The sequence below is a fragment of the Leopardus geoffroyi genome, chromosome A3, assembly GCF_018350155.1.
Source record: "Leopardus geoffroyi isolate Oge1 chromosome A3, O.geoffroyi_Oge1_pat1.0, whole genome shotgun sequence".
Lineage (NCBI taxonomy): Eukaryota > Metazoa > Chordata > Mammalia > Carnivora > Felidae > Leopardus > Leopardus geoffroyi.
The window spans coordinates 85,852,000-85,872,589 of NC_059336.1; the positions used below are offsets into that span (position 1 = coordinate 85,852,000).

The window sequence follows — 20,590 nt, forward strand, 5'->3', positions numbered from 1 at the left end:
AGTTCAGTGAATTAAGCACATTCACATTATTGTGCAACCATCACCACCATCCATCTACAGAACATTTTTCGTCTTGCAAAACGGAAACTCTGTGTCCATTTAGTGATAATTTCCCCTTCCCTTATCCCTCCCACCCCTGGCGACCAACTGCCATTCTTCTTTCTGTCTCTATGATTTTGACTACTCTAGCTACCTAATATAAGTGGAATGATACAGTATTTGTCTTTTTGTGCCTGGCTTATTTCACTTAGCACAATGTCATCAAGATTCATCCATGTTGTAGCATGTGTCAGGACTTCCTTCCTTTTGAAGGCTGACTTATATCCCACTGTATGTATATATCACATTTTGTTTATGCATTCATCTGTTGATGCATATTTGAATAATGCTGCTATAAACGTAGGTGTACAAATAGTTCTTTGAGAGACTGCTTTCAATGACTTTGGGTATATATCCAGAAGTGAAATTGCTGATGACATAATTCTATTTTTTAACTTTTGAGGAACTGCCATAATGTTTTCCACAGTGGCTCTATCATTTTACATTCCCACCAACAGTGCACCAGGGGTCCAATTCTTCCACATCCTCACCAACACTTCTTTCCTTTTTTGAAGGATGAGAACTATTCTAAGTTATGTATATATCACGTTTAAAAAGACCTGTTCATCAGTTGATGAACCTTTGGGTTGTTTCCATCTTTTGGGTATTGTGAATAATACTGCTATGAACATCAGTGTGCAAGTATCTGGGTTCCTGCTTTCAATTTTTTTTTTTTTTTTAAGTGGAATTGCTGGATCATAGGGTAATTCTATATTTAACTTCTTGAGAAATCTAGACTTGAAGGAGATCTGTGCTCTGTTAAGTTGGTTCTGGTCATCCTAGCCTTCCTCTGAACAGATATCCCTGGTGGGCGGGGGACTTCTCCTTCTCTCTAGCATCCACACTGTCCCCATCCCCTCACTTCATTGCTTTCTGGAAGTTCGTTCTCTGAGCTTCTTTTACACAAAGGTCCAAGCTGCTGAAATGAAGCTGACCCTGGCGTCCAGCTGGGCTTGCCCGAGGGAGCGGGGTTTGGGTCGGTCCCAGCGTGTGGAGCGAGGGCGGTGCTGTGGGCGGGAGGGGAGCCTCCTCTGGATTCTTTGAAATCCCACCAGCTAAGCCGGCCGTGTCCGCCCGCCGGCGGCGGCCGGGGCTGACCAGGTGAGCCGGCGGACAAGTCCCGTGCCCCGGGGGCGGGCACAGCGGGCGGATGGTACTTCGCTCGGACCCGCGCTGAGCCCAGCTTTGAGCGCCAGCGCCCCCGTTCCTGCCCGCGGCGGCCGTTCTGGAGCCTGAGCCTGGGGAGCGCGCGCCTCCCGGCGCCCGGCTCCCTCCCGCGTGTCCTCGCTGCCAGCTGCCGCTTCTGCTTCCCCGACACTCCGGCCCGGCCGCGACTCCGGGGTCGCCAGCCGCGCGCCCGCGCAGCGACCCCGACGTGTCCGGCTCCCCGGCCCGAGCACGCCTCTTCTAATCAGCCGCCGGTGCCCAGGGCGCCCCGCGGCCACCGGGGGCGGGGAGCGCCAGTGCGGGGCGGGCCCGGGCCGGGGGTGGCCCTGCCGCGGGGCTTGCGTTCCTGGGGTCTGCGGCGGCGCGCGAGCGTAACTCCCGCCCGGGCAGGGAGCGAACCCGGAGAAGAGGAGGAAGAGCTGGGACCGCTCCGGTGCCTGCGGGCCTCTGGGCGCAGGGGCTCTTGTCTCCGTCCCCGGATAAAAAACCGCACCTGGTCCGCCCGCCGGGATGCCGCAGGTAGGGAGCGCGCCCTCCCGGAGAGATGCTCTGAGGACCCCACGCGGCTCGCGCGGCCACCGGGTGCGGGGGGGGGGGGCTTTTTGAGTGGGGAGGAGGCTTTTCCAGAGACTCGCTTTCGCGCTCATTTCCTCAGGGGAGCCGGGCGGGTTACCCATCCCTCTGCCCTTGGAGTAGCCTCCGCGACTCCAAGGAGAAAGCTGGGAGCCCCAGCGGGCTTCTCGGCAGGGGCTGCAGAGAGGCTTCCAGCCTTGGGCAGGGTCTGGCCGCGGGGCAAGCGCTAAACCACAGGGCCCCAGAGGACACTGGGTGGGAACGGAAAGGAGTTCGTCTTTGAGAGGTGAGAACACGGGAAAAAAGAGCGCTGGACAATTTCTCCCCTAGTGCTAAATTTCCCAACACCCCCGGTGCCCCAAGAAGTTTTTATTACCTTTTGTTTTTAAAACCTGACTTGGAGCCTTCCAGGTACATGCTCGGAGGGTACCCTCCGGGAGCAGGCTTGGGGAGGGGGGGCGTGCCTCCCAGATACACAGGGCCTGCAAGGAGTGAGGACTGTCTCACCAGGATTGCAGCTGTACCTGTCCAGACCCCAAGACTTGGCCCCCTCTGACCTTTCAGATCAGGTTGTGCTTCTCACACCTGACAGGGACAAAGGGCAGGGACTGAGAAGGACAGAACTGATGGCTCAGAGGAAGGGATACAAGGGGGAGAAAAATGGGGGTGAGGAGTTGGGGGAGAGAGGCAGGTAGTGGCTGGACCTCATCGGGGTGCAGAGGGATTTTAATGCGGGTTCCCCAAAGACAAGCTCTGGCTATGTTGCCGCTGAGGAGTGCGGGCAGCAAGCTGTCGTGAGGGGTGCGGGGGGCGGGGGGGGGGGGCTGCTATGTGTCTTTTGTTCCAGGAACCTCAGGTTTTCCATACTTTCCTGCCCTCTCCAGACTCCAGCCCTCTTACATCCCAGCAACTTGGTCTGATGTTTTCAGGCTCTGGGAGGGAGTAGGACTGCAGGGAGAGGGCAAGGGTCCCTCTTGGGCTTTGGTCTCCAGCAGTGCAGCTAACCACACTCCCACCCCCTTTATGTGATGTGGTGGGGTCATCTGGGTCAGGATTTCCCTCCCCTTCCTTGAAGCTGACTGAGGAGGCCTGAGCACTCCAGAGTAATTCTTTGCAGTCCTAGGGTGTGTAACAGCCTCCCTCTCTAGGGAGCTCTGCACTTTACAGATGTTATTGATCTGCTGCCTGGAGGATGTTGAAACTCTGAGTGTTTAAGCTCTTTACCTCAGGACACACAACCAGCCAAGGAAGGATTTTGCTCCAAAGCCCCCTTTCTAAGCCACTCAGTGACTAGGCTGTGACTTCAACCCTGCAACCTCTGCCTGGGGACAGGCCTTTGTAAATGCTGTGCCTGTCTGCCAGGGTCATAGCAGACTTGGATGCGGGGACAGGAAACCTAGTGAGGAGAGGGAAAGGGGGTTACTAGATAGGTTCTGGGATTTTGCCAGAGGAAGTGTTCTGCCAGAGGAGGGAGACCAGCTCGTGGGGAGCAGACAGGGTTGTCTCAGACAGGGTTGCTGATATTCAGAATAATTTCTTTTAAGTCACAGAATGGGACAATTTCACAAAGGCAAAGTTCAAGCTATTAGGACAGGGAGTGACATTTGGAGCAGGTCACTTGCATTCTCTATAGCTTCCCCACCCTCAACTTAGGTCCTTGAGCAAAATTGCAACATTTCAGATCTTCAGTGGAAATGAAATAAACTGAGCCAGTGCCTGGTTGTCTCTATAGCAATCCAGCCTTTCCTGTATGAGTGGGTATGTGGTTTTTATTCATTTGTTCTCTCTCCATGGTTCCTTTATTTCCACTCCATCACTCAATGTTCATTCTGAGCAGGTGGCTAATGGGTCTGCTTGGGTTACAGGATGGCTTTACATTTGGCCAAGTTCACTCATATATGTAGCCAACTGTTTGTATGTCTTTCAAAGGCTTAGGATGGAGCTTGGATACTGTACCCCAAGGATGCTGGCAAAGACACTCTGACTCATTAAGGGAGAACTGAGTGTGAGCAGAGAGGAGAGACAGCCTCCCACACATCATCCCAGAGGAATTCTAAGCAGTGTTGTTTAGAGCACTATTTGGCCAGATGGAGATCACCACGGGGGTCATGGATGAGAATACCACCAACACCTCCACCAACTTCCTTTCTGTGTTTCCCCCCCACGGAGCCCAAGCTGCTTCCTTCCCATTCAACTTCAGCTATGGTGACTATGATATGCCTTTGGATGAAGACGAGGATGTGACCAATTCCAGGACTTTCTTTGCTGCCAAGATCGTCATTGGCATGGCCCTAGTGGGCATCATGCTGGTCTGTGGCATTGGCAACTTCATCTTCATTGCCGCCCTAGCCCGCTATAAGAAGCTGCGCAACCTTACCAACCTGCTCATTGCCAACCTGGCCATTTCTGATTTCCTGGTGGCCATTGTCTGCTGCCCCTTTGAGATGGATTACTATGTGGTGCGCCAGCTGTCCTGGGAACATGGCCATGTCATGTGTGCCTCTGTCAACTACCTGCGCACCGTTTCTCTCTATGTCTCCACCAATGCCCTGCTGGCCATCGCCATTGACAGGTGAGTAAAAGGGTGCCGGAGACAACAAGGAAAGGAACATCGGAATTGTGCTTTCCTTTACTGTAGGTGTGGGTTGATGAGAGGTGTCTGTATTCCTATAGGTGTGGATGCGTGGAGGTTCAAAAGTTGGTCCATTGACTGTAAAGAGAGTTCTAGTTTTCCAGCTGTGGGCAGGCACAGGTAGCAGAGCTCCCTAGAGTTGGGCAGGGGGAAGGGCCTGTGGTCCCTCTGCTATGGACGTGCTCCTAGATGTATCCTAGATATTCAAGGTCTAGAGGTACATAGGTAAGAAGAAATGTGGAGGCTCAAGTTTAAGTTCCAGGCAAGTACTTCTTGAGTCAAGTTGGGAATTTTGAGGAAGATTTTCTCTACTAAACCGTGAACACCCTCAACCACAACCCCAAACACCAATTTTTCTTTTTTTTTTTTTTTAATTTAAATCCAAGTTAGTTAACATATAGTGTAATAATTATTTCAGGAATAGAACTTAGTGATTCATCACGTACATATAACACCCAGTGCTCGTCCCAACAAGTGCCCTCCTTAATGTCCATCACCCATTTAGCCCATCCCCCACCCAACACCCACCAGCAACTCCACACATGGTTTGTTCTCTGTATTTTAGAGCCTCTTATGGTTTGTCTCCTTCTCTGTTTTTATCTTATTTTTGCTTTTCTTCTCTTAGGTTCATCTGTTTTGTTTCTTAAATTCCACATATGAGTGAAATCATACGGTACTTGTCTTTCTCTGACTGACTTATTTCGCTTAGCATAATACACTCTAGTTCCATCCATGTTGTTGCAAACCGGTTTATTTTAAAATAAGATCAACAGATTTGATTTGAAAAAAAAAAAAAGGAAAGAAAGAAAAAGAGAACACATGTCTACTTGTTCTTTTTGGTTGTTGCATTAATCGCTTTGCTCCTTTACATACGTTTGCATGCGACAATGTAGAAGATCTGTTTCTAGTGATGGGAAATAAACGCAATAAGAGCAGTCTATGAAAATCTTTCTTCTGTTATGTTCAGTCTTTTCATTTAGGACAATCATCTGTGCCAATGAACCAGGGTAGTTTTTTTCCCTCAGGAAAAACTTTGCAAGCTTCTCTGCCCAAAGTTGACTCTCATTCCAGAGCACCTTGGTACAGTCCAGAGCCAGTTACCTGGAGGGTCAGGGCCTCCGTGTACTTGGATCTGAACAGCACGTCTCTCTCCCTTAACCCAGAGAGCCTGGAGCACAGATGCTCAACCTGTTTCATGGCCTCAGGGCTCTGGTGGAGTCTAGCCTGCCCCCGCAATCAGGACAACCCGGGCAGTGTTCCGGGGAGGAACACAGCAGATAGAACCTGTTTTCTGAAGCCAAAGTCAGAATAACCAGAGATTGGATAACCTGGAAACAGGCCACTCTCCAGGGGAGATTGAGAAGGAACCTGGCTTTAAAAGCATTGTGAGGGGCGCCTGGGTGGCGCAGTCGGTTAAGCGTCCGACTTCAGCCAGGTCACGATCTCGCGGTCCGTGAGTTCGAGCCCCGCGTCAGGCTCTGGGCTGATGGCTCAGAGCCTGGAGCCTGTTTCCGATTCTGTGTCTCCCTCTCTCTCTGCCCCTCCCCCGTTCATGCTCTGTCTCTCTCTGTCCCAAAAATAAATAAACGTTGAAAAAAAAAATAAAAAAAATAAAAGCATTGTGAGGGGCGCCTGGGTGGCGCAGTGGGTTAAGCGTCCGACTTCAGCCAGGTCACGATCTCGCGGTCCGTGAGTTCGAGCCCCGCGTCAGGCTCTGGGCTGATGGCTCAGAGCCTGGAGCCTGTTTCCGATTCTGTGTCTCCCTCTCTCTCTGACCCTCCCCCGTTCATGCTCTGTCTCTCTCTGTCCCCCCAAAAAATAAATAAACGTTGAAAATAAAATAAAATAAAATAAAAGCATTGTGAGCTGGGGCCTCAGCCTCTTTTCTCCCAGGAGGAATGTCAAGGAGTTAGCAGCTTAAAGAGCCCTGGCTCTGTCACCTGTAGAAGGTACTCAGAGTTGTCACCCCTGCAGAGGGCTACTTTGGCCAGGGTCCTCCACAGCAGTCTGGAAGCCCCACGGTATTTTATCCACCCAGGGACAGACCTTGGGTGAATCAGGAGGGGCCCAGTCAAACAGCTCTAAGTGCCCTTTAGAGCTGTCAAGGAAGAGCTCCAGGAACCCTGTCTCTGACCTTTCTGAAAGTAGAAGCTGAAAGCATAGAGGACCCTTTCCTGAAGTTTCACTCCAGCAAGACATATTTGCAGAGGGGGTGCTCTCAGCCACTAAAAATGGAGTATGGTAGTGTTTGTTCCCTGGGCAGGGCAGGCTCCCACTCCTGGGTGCCATCCACTTTACGATGTAGGGGGCCATTTGTCAAAAGGGGTAACACTGCAGAAGGGAGTAGCTTCAAGGGGGACAGGAGCCAGGATAAATTAAGGGGTACTAGGTTCTTCTGAACATGTAAGAGGTAATATCTGTGTGAATCAATCAACCTTGTTCTATTGAACTTTTTCACATTAATACACTACTTTTATATCAAACTCAGCTGTCTGAAATCCTACAGGCACTTCTCGTGCACTGTGAGTTTATGTAATGCAGTTTAGATACAATAAGAAAGATTAATTGGAGAACATGCTTTGTATCTTGGGACTGCGATTGTTTACAGTGGGGTTGTGATTAGAAACTTGAACCCAGACACAGGAGGAAAGCAGTGTTGCCTGCACAGGCCATCCAGTGGCCTTGACCAACTAACCAGCTGCTCCAAGGTGTGAAGTTCCCTTACTGATGTTTTGATCTTTGCTTCCCACTATTTTTATGTGTTTTTACCATTTAATTTCAGTTTTGCAGTGCAGGACTTCACTGATTTTTGTCTGGCCTCATGTGTTGTTCAGGATTTGATCAGTGATTTTCATGTTCTATTTGGTTAGTTTTGGGTAGCTCGTTTTTTTAAAAGTATTTTTCAGTGTTTAGTTATTTTTGAGAGAGAGAGAGAGAGAGACAGAGTTCGAACTGGGTAGGGGCAGAGAGAGAGAGAGAGAGAGAGACGTAGAATCCGAAGCAGGCTCCAGGCTCCGAGCTGTCAGCACAGGGCCCGACGCGGGGCTGGAACTCACGAACCATGACATCATGACCTGAGCCAAAGTTGGACATTTAATTGACCGAGCCACTCAGGCACCCCCTTGAGCAACTCATATTTATCTCGATATACCAAATACACTACAGTTATAAAAATACCTTTGTTTTCATTTAATGAAATTGCAGGGGTAGCGTTAGTGGTTATTTTGCTGGGTTTAAACTCCTGCTGCAGCACCTATTAACCCTAGAACCTCATGCTAGCTCTTTAACATCTCTCTGCCTCAATTTTCTCACGTATACAAAGGGAATAATAAGAAAACCTAATGTATTGGGTTGCTTTGAGGATTAAGTGAAATAGTATATAATTGTTTAGAACAAGGCATAAGCCAGAGTAAGCACCAAATAAACAGTGGATAGTATAATTCTTAAATTAATCCTTAAAGGAACAACAACAACAAAACAAACCCAGGTAAACTAATGAATGTTTTCGATTGGCTGACCTCTTCATTTTCACTGAAGTGGTTGTTTTATGACGTGATATTAAAAAACATGATAAAAGTTTCTAAGACATGCAGCTATGAAGATATGGCACAACAGAACTATTTATCTTCTATCTTCTCTATCTCTGTGACTAGCTCCATGGCTCTCCCTCTGCGCTAACACAGCTCCTTTATAGGACCTGCTAATGCTCATGGCTACCTCCTCCCTGTTCACTCAGGCCTGGCTGTCAGAGCCTCCTCTTGGGCTCCTTGCCTCAGTGTCTCTCAGCTCTGCCCCTCTGCCAAAGCTCCACCCCTCACGATCCATGCTAAACATTCATTCATTCAAACGGAGCATTGTTGTAGAGCAGCTTTGATGTGACAGATACTATTCCAAGCACTGGGGATATGACAGTGCATAAGAAAAATAAGCCCCTTGCCTTGGAGAGAGGTAACAGTCAGGCACACAAACAAAGAAGGTAATTTCAGAGCGTGACAAATACTCCGAACAAAAAAGACAAACATGAGGACATCGAGAATGATGCAGGGTGGGAGTTACTCCAGGTACGTAGGAAATGTGTCTCTGAGGAGAAGACATTTGAAGGGAACTCTGGAAAAAAAAGAAAAAAAGAAAAAAAAAAAAGCCAGCCTTGGGAAGATAGGGAAAACGCATTCCAGACAAAGAAAATTATCAGTGCAAAGGCCCCAAGACAGGAACAAACATGAAGTGTTCTAAGAACAGAGAAAAGGCTCCTGTGGCCTGAGGGAAGAAAGCAAGACTGCAGCTAAATTAATCTTGTGCTTGTCTCCCCACTCTTGCTCGAAAGACCTCTACTAACTCCATTGTCTGCAAAATGTGGCTCGAACCTCTTCACCTGCACTTTCAACCTTTTATTATTGAGCCTCAGACTGCCTCCCAGTCTCAGGCTAGGTAAACACATTTGTGTCCTGTTTCCAAAAGAGGTTGCAATCTTTTTGAGAATTGTCACGATGACTCATTCCATTCCTATTCATCCGGTGCCAAGCACTTGCTGAGAGTGAAGTTTTACTGGAATCCTTGGTGCCCGAATTCACTGACATCAAAAAGTTATAACAGAAGTAAGAGGCGATCCCTGCTCTCGAGGAGCTTAGCATCTGGAGGGGGTGGGGGACGGTGGATAACACTTAGGAAACAACATAAAGTAAAGGACAAATTTTAAATAAGATTTACCTGGGTGCCTGGGTGGCTCAGTCAGGTAAGTATCCGACTTTGGTTCAGGTCATGACCTCATCATTTGTGAGTTCCAGCCCCGTGTTGGGCTCTGTGCTGACAGCTCAGAGCCTGGAGCCTGCCTCAGATTCTGTGTCTCCCTCTGTCTCTGCCCCTCCCCTGCTCATGCTCTTTCTCTCTCTTAAAAATAAACGTTAAAAAAAATTTTTTTAAATGGGATTTACAGAAGCATGAGGTCATTGTATACTGGAGTATGTGGAGGAGGCTTCCAAGAGGAGGTGAACATTTAACTGGCCTTAAACAAGTGGTAATCAGCAAAGGACAGGAAAAGTTTTCCAGGAGGGTAGTGGGGCAGTGTTTGCAAAAGATAAGGTGGGAATGCTTGAGGTATGAGGTCCCTTGGGGAGATCTAAGGGACCCTTGGGGACAAGGAACATAAGCCGAGTAGAGATCACAAAAGATAGGGTCAAATTTCAGAAGATCTCAAAATCTACATATAGGAAGTCAAACCTGATAAAGCAGGGAGCTGAAAAAGATTATCAGAGGACTGTGTCCCCCAAGGTCTGGGTTTCCCCTTAGATGTGGAGACACATGCACTGGCCTTGATGTGAACCCATAGATCTCAGAGCATGTGGGATACTGGGTGACACTCCCTTCTTTATCCAAAATCCAGGGGAAATGGCCGGTCAGCCTGCCCACTGACCACTCTTCTGCTCTGCTGCCTGGGGCCAGCTAAGGCTTGAGTACTTGTGCTCAGCTTTAGGAAATCACAAATCCTCCCCAGTGAGTTCACTGATGGGGCTGACCAGCCCGAGGAGTGGGTCCTGAATTCCCTGACCATTTCATGACTGGCCTAGAAGCTGCTGTAAACACCATTTCCGTGTTTGATCTGGGGTTGGGTCCTGGGCACAGAGGGAGCCCAAATATTCTTTGCTTAATCACCAAGCTCACCATCATCACACGATAACTGCCTGGATATTTCTTTGTCCAGCAGCCTTTATTCTTTGTTCTCTGGGAAATGTTGGCTCTAAGTGGATCTGGACCTGAGCCATTATAATGGTAGACACAGGGCAAGCCAAGGGCATATGCATAAGCAGAGAAAGTAGCTGCCAGTTGCCCGACTCCTTCTTGGAACATCAATAAGCAGAAACCAACTGTGATGGAGAGAAAAGAGGAAAAGGATGCGACGATTCTGCTAGGATGCCAGGAAAAAGGGGTATTGCTTGCTCTGATTGGAAAGAGAGGGGACAAATGTCATATTAGAGACCCTACTGGATTTGGAGCAAGATATGGATGAGCCTGGACCATGGTTCTGTCAATTTCTAGCTGTGTGGCCTTTGGCAGGTTATTTAACTTCTGCAAACTTCAGTTTGCTCATCTGTGAAATGGCCATCTTTGCTGTATTACCTGTTCAATAGACTTGGGGATATGTAATGAGAAAGTTGATTTGAAAATGCTCTGTAAATTACAAGCTGTTTTACAAACACAAACTAATGCTAGAGTTCTGGAGTTCTGATCCTAGCACAAGCCAAGACTGGTGGCAATCCTTGAAACAGTTTTTTTGCAATTTTCCTTTTGGTAAATGTATTTGGAAGGACTCTTGCACAGCTCCTGGTTCTAACCCTGGGAATGGAGTTGGGGTGAAGGCAGGGAGAGCCAAGATGAAATAAACATCTGATGGGGAGTCACAGATTACCCTGAAGATTAATTTTTATGTAAAAATAAATAGATTCAATGAAATAAAAAGTAGCAGAGAACTTGAAAATGAAGTATTTGCCAATAACAGGTAAAAAAAGTTTCTGTGTATACAGAATAGCTTTGAAAAAATACATGTTATTTTATTTTTTAAGTTTATTTATTTATTTTGAGAGCGAGAGAGAGAAAGCCAGCGTGCTCACGCGCACACGCCAGCATGTGGAGGAGAGGCGGAGAGAGGAGAGAGAGAATTGCCAGGCAGGCTCTGTGCTGACAGCATGGGCTTGAACCTACAAACTATGAGATCATGATCTGAGCCAAAATCAAGAGTCGGACGCTTAATTGACTGAGCCACCAGGTGCCCCTGAAAAAAATACATTTTAGGCTGCTAACCATTTCTTGTATGTTAGTAGCCTGTGGTTGTTTATGTGCAGTTAATGCCAGCAGACCAGGTCTGAGGACCCAGAAGGGGTCCTGCAGTACCAGCCAAGGGGGCCCCTGGCTGCACATGGGACAGGAAGCAAATGTGAGCCAGAAGGAGGTGGAAGAGTTTACTGAAGGTTTAGAGAGAGTGCACGTACAAAGTGGGAGACTCAGAAAGGAAAGGAAAGAGAGTCTTCCCTTTGTTTAGGGTCTGGGGTTTTTACGGGGGATGGTGGTCTGCTGGACGTGCCCTGTCAGGCATCATGGAACTGGTTAGAACAAAGACCAGGGCCCAGGTGTTATTCGAATGATGCATCGGGATGTTTAGAGCCAGTGGTCTGGAATATGTATATGATGGCTTCGCCAGGTCATTCTCACCTGGTCCTTCCTTAGGTGCTATCTAGTCTGAAGAAATCATTAACTCCTTGTCCCTTACAAGGAGGACATACACTATTTGCATTCTGAGGCACATGTAAAGTGGGGGTGCAGTGTCTAGCAAGAATAGAAGCAAGAAAAGGAGCAAAAAGCAGATTTTTATGGAGTCTTTCAATTTCCCTACCTCATAGTGTCTAATTAGAGCCTCGTAGTATCTCTGTGAGGTTGGCAAGGCCGGTGATATTTCAATATTATGGATGAGGAAATTGAGCCCACAGAGCTAAGAAAAAGGACTCAAATCACATAACAAGTTTGTGGCAAAGCTGGGACTGGATTCATGGTCTTCTGCTAGATTGGCATTCTTTCCTATTTGTTCATTGAAAAAACACTCTGACCTTGAAACATCACAAAGGCTTAGGAAGTTGTTATTGGGAAAGGAAGGAATAGAATTAATATAGTGAAAATTCATATGGTTAACAAGTATAAATATGGAAATATTCTTTGACAAAGTAATCAACAGAACATGGCAGGGCAGATAAAGAGGGAGAGAGTGAGTGAAAGCAAAGGTGCTAAACTCTTAGTTTTTGTCATGAGTCTGAGCAAGTTTGGTGCACTTAATATAGCAGGAGCACTGTGGTCTTTATGAAGGGTCCATACATGTGCATTGACAGAAGCATTGCCAACACCCTGCAGACATTCGCATTCCACCCTTCAGCACCTGGGAGATCAGCAAGAGGCCAGAGATTTCTGTTGGTGGCACAGCATGTCAGGCAGCCCGCTAGGTGTCCAGAGGGTGGACACAACCCATCCAACTTCATCTGACATCTCTAGAAGAGAGCAGGAATCTCACTCCTGTAAACTCTCCAAATGACACTCAATGGAGTTGGCTGCCTATGTTGGGGGGAGGAGGGACAGACACATCAGGAATATAATCAGGAAAAAAATAGGAATGAACCTCCTCTTCCAATCAAAATCCTAAGAACGATGACCTAAAAGGGATTAGTTTCAAAGGAAATAAAGTTGGTCTGGCTTTCCTTCAGGCTTCTCTCACATTTGCTCTTGGCTCTACCTGGGATAAGCTATGGACACGTGAGAATGTGTTTATTTCCAGCATTATTTATCACTCCCTCCCACTTCACTCCTCATCTTTCTCCTTCTCCAACTTCTACCCCCTGCCAGACAGGGAAAGCCTTCCAGGAAACCAGAGCTCTCTGCATAAGTATGTGCTCTCTCTCTGGGAAGGAGGGTTTCATACCACACAAATGACTCACATCCCCCAGAAAGTGCTCTTTCTTCGTTCCTGGACCACTGTGGCAACAGCAGTGTGGTTTTTTGGGAAAGAACAAAAGCAATATCTTTCACTGTCTGGTGCTTTGTGGTTGAAAAAAAAAAAAACATTCATGTATATTCTTGATTGATTTTTCACATCTACCATGAGATAGGGTTAAATGTTTTCTATCAAGGGTCCTGTGGTATATGACCTTGAGAGAGTCAGTCATCTGTCTCCAGGCTCCATTTTTACACCTGGAAAATAAGGTAAATGGTCATATGCTTTTCTTTTACCTTTGAAGCATAATTTTTAAAAATGTAGATTGAAGACGTTGCCCACTGCTTCCACTGGAAAGGGCAAGGTCTCCCGACAACTCTTTGGAATTATCAGGCCCTCTTAGCTCTAAAAACTATGGGCTAATTAGGAGGAGTAATCTTGGAAACAAGAAAGACCTGGGAATAGTGCCAGGCCAGAAACCAACGGGAGGCATTATTACTACTTTTAATAATAGTTAGTATTTATTGAGTATATATCATGTCTAAACCTGTGCCAAAAATTGTGTATCTATTAGCACAAACAAACAAACAAACACTTTTGCAGGTAATGAAACCGAGACTCAGAATGATTGAACAAAATTTGCCCAAGGTTGTGATAGCTAGTAAGGGGGTAGAACCGGAGTTTGCACTCAAGTCTGCCTTTCTGGAAAAGCTCACATGGTTGTTTTTCCTCCACATGTGCCATTCGGTGGCACCTTCTCATGTTGCAAAAACAATATCACCATCCAGCACTACCTCATTACAGTGGTTGAACCCATTTGTGTTCTTGTACTAGATATCTGGCCATCGTCCACCCGCTGAGACCCAGGATGAAGTATCAAACAGCTACTGGCTTGATTGCCCTGGTGTGGATGGTGTCCATCCTCATCGCCATCCCTTCAGCCTACTTCACAACCGAAACGGTCCTCATCATTGTCAAGAGCCAAGAGAAGATCTTCTGTGGCCAGATCTGGCCAGTGGACCAGCAGATCTACTACAAGTCCTACTTCCTCTTCATCTTTGGCATCGAGTTCGTGGGCCCTGTGGTCACGATGACCCTGTGCTACGCCAGGATCTCCCGGGAGCTCTGGTTCAAGGAGGTCCCAGGCTTCCAGACGGAGCAGATCCGGAAGCGGCTGCGCTGCCGCAGGAAGACGGTGCTGGTGCTCATGTGCATCCTCACTGCCTACGTGCTGTGCTGGGCTCCCTTCTATGGCTTCACCATCGTGCGCGACTTTTTCCCCACCGTGTTCGTCAAGGAGAAGCACTACCTCACGGCCTTCTACGTCGTGGAGTGCATCGCCATGAGCAACAGCATGATCAACACCCTGTGCTTCGTGACCGTCAAGAACAACACCATCAAGTACTTCAAGAAGATCATGCTGCTCCATTGGAAGTCTTCTTACAATGGGAGTAAGTCCAGCGCGGATCTTGATCTTAAAACCACAGGGGTGCCGGCAACTGAAGAGGTGGACTGCATCAGACTAAAATAACTGGATGGACCTTTCAAAGTTTAAACAAAGACAGACCTTTGGGACACTGACCAGTGCTAGATACAGACTATCAACCAAGAACTCTTGGTTTTCGGCAGAAGGCAGAGGTAACGGACAGCTTAGTGAACACTGTGTTCAAGGAGCTCGGAATTTATAAAACTGATGTGACTAGATATCATCCCCAGTGGCCAACAGTCACTGAATGTCTAATGTATGCAAAGAGTAGGCATTGGTGAAATGCATATATGTTGACAACATTTAATTGGCAAAAAGAAATAAGGATTCAGCCAAGACAAATGTTGGGGCATAGCCTGAAATGAGAGGCTTTCCAGAAGGGAACCCAATTAGGCATCTAGGACTATGGGACATGTGTTTGTAGGGTGAGGGTCTCTCTGGCCATCTTGAGTACTCATCAGATACTGATGTAGTCCATCTCTAGGACTGTTCTTGGTCTTGAGTTCACTCCTAATATTTGAATACAAACACAGGCTCCTAGTTCTTTCTTCAACCCTTCTTTTCTCATCCCTGGTCCCTACTCTCACTGTGAGAAACTTTATGTGCATGTACATGGACACCTCAATATGCATGACCAAGTTCTGTCCAAGCCCTCCTCCCCAACACTGCTCCATGGCTACCCCTCAACTGTGCCCACACATGGTGAGGCTCATCATCAGGAGAAGCCACACACCCTGAAAGCCTTTTGGTCAGGCTATTAAAGGGTTCTGTGTATTTTGACTTGCTCCAGGGAAGGCCTGGGCTCAGGATGAGTGTGTTCCCTTGGCTCCATGGACTTCTCACTGCATGGGGAGGAGTGCAGCTGAAGGACCACTGAAAGCCTGTTGGGTTCAGGGCAGGAGCTCAGGTTTTCTGGGTCTAAAGATGATACTGCTTCTACCTCTTAGTTATACTGGCTTGGACCAATTAGGTCTTCTCCTTAAGTCCTTCTCTTCCTTCTCATGTATCCATGCTTGTGAAGCATAGAATCTTTGAAAGTAGACACACCTCATGGATGTGGCTGTCAGCCATTTTTCCATTTCCACCAGCTGTCACCCTCATTATTATGGTTTGAGGGCAAGATGTATTTGTCACTGGTGCTTGAAGCCCATCATAGTTATTAATTCTTCGGATTAAGACTTGTTTCTCTTTTAAAATGGATGTACTCTTGGGACAGATGACCTGCGCATTTCTACCCCTCAGTATAAACGAAGCCATGTGATCCAGTGGCAGATGGTGAAGGTTGGTGGTACAGCCCTGGGCACCCAAGAAAGAAAGGGATGTACAAATGGTTGGTGGGGGCCCAACAAGGAGATTCAGTGGCTCCACAGGCTATTGAGGGCTCATCCTACTTTCCAACATACCCTTATTGTTTGGTATTCTGAATTTTGGAATTTGGACTTTTGGAACCAGAAGATTTGATCCAGCCTTGGCTCTTCACCTGTGTGACCCTGGGTAAAGCTTCTCAGAGGGGACAAAGATAATACTTGTGATAACTACTGATGAGGTGGTTGTGAAGAACCAATGAACTAACATGTGGGTAAAGTCTTTTCAGCCGCCCCAGTAATCAGAAGAATGGACCAACAACTGTGTATAGTGTGCCTGACAAAGAAAAACTTGTCACTTTGGCTTATGTATCTGGAAACCTTACCATCTCCCCTTTTCATTACTCTTTGTGTGAATTATTCCTTTACCTCTCTTAGCCGTGCTATATGAGTTACGTTCCTAACAACACCCTGGTACAACAAGGCAGTGAAACTTGATGGTGAAAGTGTAACAGGAAATGGCAGAGTGTCTGCAGTCAGATGAGCTCAGGGTTTTAGAAACTTCAGAATCAGAACATCTTTGTAATTGTGGAAGTATTGTGACCATGTTCCTATGCCTGTTCCCAGCCAGCATGAATCTGGGCAACGTGATATTTGTTTCTCAACCTTTTGTTAGTCTCGTGAGTGTATATAGCTAAAGAGTAGATTTGTCTTTTCCCTCTCAAATAATTCTAGAGCAGCACATCTATTAGGCTATTTAACTGACACTTGTATGGCATTTCCTTCCAAATATAGTCAACTCTTCATTTTTGCCAGCAAAGTTCATTTTTTTTAATAGTTACCTTATTTCCCTGGAAGACATATTTCAAAAACCTCTTTATTTTTTTCCTATTCGTCATCCAGCAGACTCACTCTACAGCTGAATCAGAGTACTCTCAGAGAATAAAAACTAAAATATTAGCCTAAATCCAACATACCTTGGAAGGCAATTTTTATTTCTTATAAAATTACATACTACACTCTAAAATCAGGAAAGTTAGCTTTGGACCAAAAAATAATAAAATGACATAATTAGTTGTGGTTATGTTCACCTTTTCCATTAGGATTGCTAAACAAGAGTTGACAATAAAATAAGAGTTTTTTGGGGCACCTGGGTGGCTCAGTCGGTTAAGTGTCCAACTTTGGCTCAGGTCATGATCTCGCAGTTCGTGAGTTTAAGCCCCACATCGAGCTCCGTGTTGATAGCTCATAGCCTGGAGCCTGCTTTGGATTCTGTGTCTCCCTCTCTGCACCCCCTACTCAAGCTCTGTCTCTCTTTCAAAAATAAATAAGCATTAAAATTTTTTTTTAAAAAATAGGAGCTTTTTATATGTGAAAACCAAACCTCTTTTTGCTTTTCAGCCTAAAATGTGTCAATTTTTCATTTGTTTAACTATCTGTAATATTTCTAGATGTTGTGTCTGCTTGTGACTTTGTGGTGAGTGGAAGCGTTGTGCTGTGATCAAGTGAAATAAAAAAAAACCCGTACATATATAATCATCAACCATAGTGTGCCTGTAATTTTCATCCCTCTTCCTCCTCCTTTTCTGAATCATAGTGTGATGTTTCTTTGAGCACTGAATAGATGCTGATTCCGTGATCACAGGAATTGTGAGAACAGTGCTAACTCATACTCTTTTTGCCTTTGAACTTCTCTGTCCTAAAGAAATTTCACTGATTTATATCTTCTTCCTATAAGTCTGCTCTGGTAAAACCATTAATGCTTTTCAGCATCTGAATGCCAGGACTTGAAATCTGAGGACCTGTTTATGCCTGTTACATAAGCTAAGGCTAACCCTTTGGGTAGCCTTAATGTCTGCACATGCAAAATGAACCAGGAGATGAAAGTGAGACTCCACACCATGTTCACATCAGTGGCTGAGTGGTAGCCTGTTCAGCTGGTGGTGTCTCCAAAACCTGGTGGTGAGCCCAACAAGGTGATGCTGGTGCTTATGTGTTTTTTTGCTGTTCTTTACACACTTTCGATATGCGAAGAGATGGGCACATTGTCATATACAGAAGGATAAAGACATGATTTTGTAAAATCAAACCATTTCCTTAACTAAAGCAAAGGAGAAAGGCAGATTTACAACAGAGCTTTTGGAAATTTTGCCTAATGATTACACATTTGAAAAGTAATTTCTTAAATCAAAGGCATTAGAACACAGCAATGTGGCAGTCACCACAGCAAGCCCTCAAGCGTGAAACAAGTTCCATGCTTATGGAAAGGAATGTTAAAGAATTTGTGAGAAGGCCAGAAAATCCTAAACATGAGTCCTGTTTCTTGAAAAATCGGATACATTTTGGAATATACCCACAAAAATGAGTCCAGTTCTCCTTCATAGAGTGTGAGAATATTAAATTCACATAATTCATTTCATGCTGGATGAAATTGAAAGCCAGAAAGGGAAAGAGATGTTCAAAGTCTCATTACTGGTCACCGTGACTGCCAGGGTTAAACCCCAAAGTCCCTAAAGCTTGGTCCAGGATTCTTCTACTGCAGAATTCATGCGTGTAGGGAGCATCAGTTTTGGTAACCACATGCGAAGTAACCGCTTGAGCTAAAGCCGACCCGGGAGCATCAGTTTTGGAAGGAGAAGGATCTTTCCCAAGAATCCTTCAGGTGACTATTCAGCTCCAGCCAGGCCTTCTCTGGAGACCTTTAAGGAGTTAAGCAGAAGTATTCCTGGTTCCTTTCCAAGCCAAGTTTAGCTCATCTTATCCCTGGGAACTCACAGCACAGACATGGAGACCAGGGGGTTTAAGGGAAGACTGCTAAAAAAAGGCTTATCACTGCTTTTTCTTCACCTCGCCTAGTTGGGGGTGCCTAGGAATATAAAAGGAAAGACACAAGGCTGTTCATGAGAAGGCTATCTTGCCCTAGCAAAGCAGGAGAGAGAGAAAGAAGCCATGCTTGGTTGAATGTCCACACTAGAGTGAAGGCCTACGTGTTCAGAGTTTGGTGGCGTCAGAAGCCTGCCTCCTACCACCAGTGAAGAGAGAGGTGTGGTGGCTTTTTGGGTGAGGTGAGGCTTGAACTGAACAAATGAGGTGTAGAGAAGCAAGAGGGAGAATACTTCACATAAGAGAAATGGCTGTTTTACCTGCGCCCGGAAACAGAAATCAATTTTATTTCTGGGGGGAAAGACTTCTCCCACAGCAAAGGGATGGTCATCCCTGGAACAGGTGACCGAAAAACTGAAAAGCACAGAGATGTAAGGAGAGACAGAAACTAACCTCACGAAGCAGGTCTGTACAATGGAGGTGAGGGATGCAGCTCAAAACTAGGAAGAAAATCAGTGAAAGGCTGTGGAAGAGGACGCTGTTGAAAACAAACTTGGCTAACTGGAATACTGACACAAGGAGCACATATCCTGTGTTGGGGCTGAGCCGAGCACCGCACAGGAATGTCTTGCTCCATCCCCACAGTGGTCCTCTAAGATGGGGCAGGGGCGGGGAGGGGAGGGCGGCCTCACTTTACAGATGAGGAAACTGAGTCTCGACTCAGAGGAGTTGCCCAGGGACACACGAGGATTGAATGGTTCTCTGTGATTTGAACCCAGACTCATGCTTTTGATCGCAGCCTCAGAATGTTTTTTCCTCAGCCTTCCTTATTCTTTCTAGAAAACCAAATCATGAAGTGATAAATCACCTCCTATACTAACTAGATTTTTCTCAAAAACTGAAAATAGCACACTCCCACCTTTATTTTTTCTTCTATGAAAAGTTTTATTCATCCTCAGCAGCTGACCCTAATGTGGAGGTCCTTCACATTTGGGGGTGTTGGGTGCTTCTAGTATCAAGTGGTTTGTAGCCTCTTCTCAGAATAATGTTTTCAAATAATGTTCAGTTCAATTCAATTGAATAATGTTCAATTCAATTCAAATAATTTCAAATAATGTTTTCAAATTTATTGAGTAAAATCCATAGGAATGCCAAAGAAAGAATATAATTTAAAATGTGATTAAAATATTTTTAAAGTTTATGATATAGCTGTATAAATCTTTATATTACATTTCTTTATATGAAATCTTTATTTAATGCCTTAAAAACAGGGTTTAGCATCAGGGCCAACAACTACCATAATTTGGAAGCAGTGATGAATGTGAATGAGTTTTTAGGTCTTTCCCCAGACTGCAAGGTGACATAAAATATCTGTGATGTCTCTTGGGAACAGTTTCAGGGGTTGTTACGTAGTAATACATAGACTTGTTGTCTATGTCATAATGGCGGGAAATGCTGAAGTTTAGTTACTGGTTAGTGAGAATAACAGTGAATTTTTCTTCATCCATGTTCATAGCCTTGACCTGGTGAAGAAGACCTTCCTTGAGGGAAGGTGTTGCCTAGGCAAACACACCCCCAAGTGGGCACTGGTGGAGATGGAGATCACAGGAAGAGGCACACACATTCAAATGGAATTAAATCAGTAGATCCTCATGGGGCATTCTTGTGAGGACACCTCCAAAGGCATTGTGGTTCACTGACTCTCTGCCCTGTACCTTCTTGGTGGCCCCAATCCTTATCTGTGTGGCAAAGATTCATCTGAGAAGCCAGATAGGATCTTTTTATAACCTGGAGATTCAAGACTATTTCACATCATTTTTTAACAAACATTTATGGTCCTAGGCTGTGATGTTACAAAGATGAATGGCACAATTCTTGCTCTTGTCTGTTAATGATCCGGCTTAAGGAGATGGGACATTTTGTTGTTGGGAAGCACAAGAAAAAAATCCTATAAAAGGAGCATTGCAGATTCACTTATCAAGTCAACTGCTTTGCTCTCTTTTCGTTTGTTACTTTATGTTGTTACGTTAATTATTTTG

At 45.9% G+C, this 20,590-nt stretch overlaps 1 protein-coding gene across 4 annotated transcripts; it reads left to right on the forward strand.

The window, feature by feature from the left end:
- Nucleotides 1–644: 644 nt before the first annotated feature.
- On the forward strand, nucleotides 645–17,264 carry PROKR1 (prokineticin receptor 1). 4 transcript variants are annotated; one of them, XM_045446302.1, is made up of 4 exons: nucleotides 1,207–1,785; nucleotides 3,493–3,593; nucleotides 3,769–4,411; nucleotides 13,773–16,960. In XM_045446302.1, the coding sequence occupies exons 3-4, from the start codon at nucleotides 3,927–3,929 to the stop codon at nucleotides 14,467–14,469; spliced, it is 1,182 nt and encodes a 393-aa protein (XP_045302258.1). In that variant the 5' UTR covers nucleotides 1,207–1,785; nucleotides 3,493–3,593; nucleotides 3,769–3,926; the 3' UTR covers nucleotides 14,470–16,960. The 4 variants fall into 4 exon arrangements, with proteins under 4 accessions (XP_045302255.1, XP_045302258.1, XP_045302254.1 ...); XM_045446299.1 differs by lacking the exons at nucleotides 1,207–1,785; nucleotides 3,493–3,593 and adding an exon at nucleotides 645–1,200 and having other exon boundaries at nucleotides 13,773–17,264; XM_045446298.1 differs by lacking the exon at nucleotides 3,493–3,593 and having other exon boundaries at nucleotides 13,773–17,264.
- The last annotated feature ends 3,326 nt before the right edge of the window (nucleotides 17,265–20,590 follow it).

What these genes read in the sequence shown, in the direction of transcription:
- PROKR1 (XM_045446299.1), top strand. Translation starts at nt 3,927, where the DNA reads ATGGAGATCACCACGGGGGTCATGGATGAGAATACCACCAACACCTCC. An exon ending in CTGGCCATCGCCATTGACAG is followed by an intron (nt 4,412 to 13,772) that starts GTGAGTAAAAGG and finishes TTCTTGTACTAG; the next exon opens with ATATCTGGCCATCGTCCACC.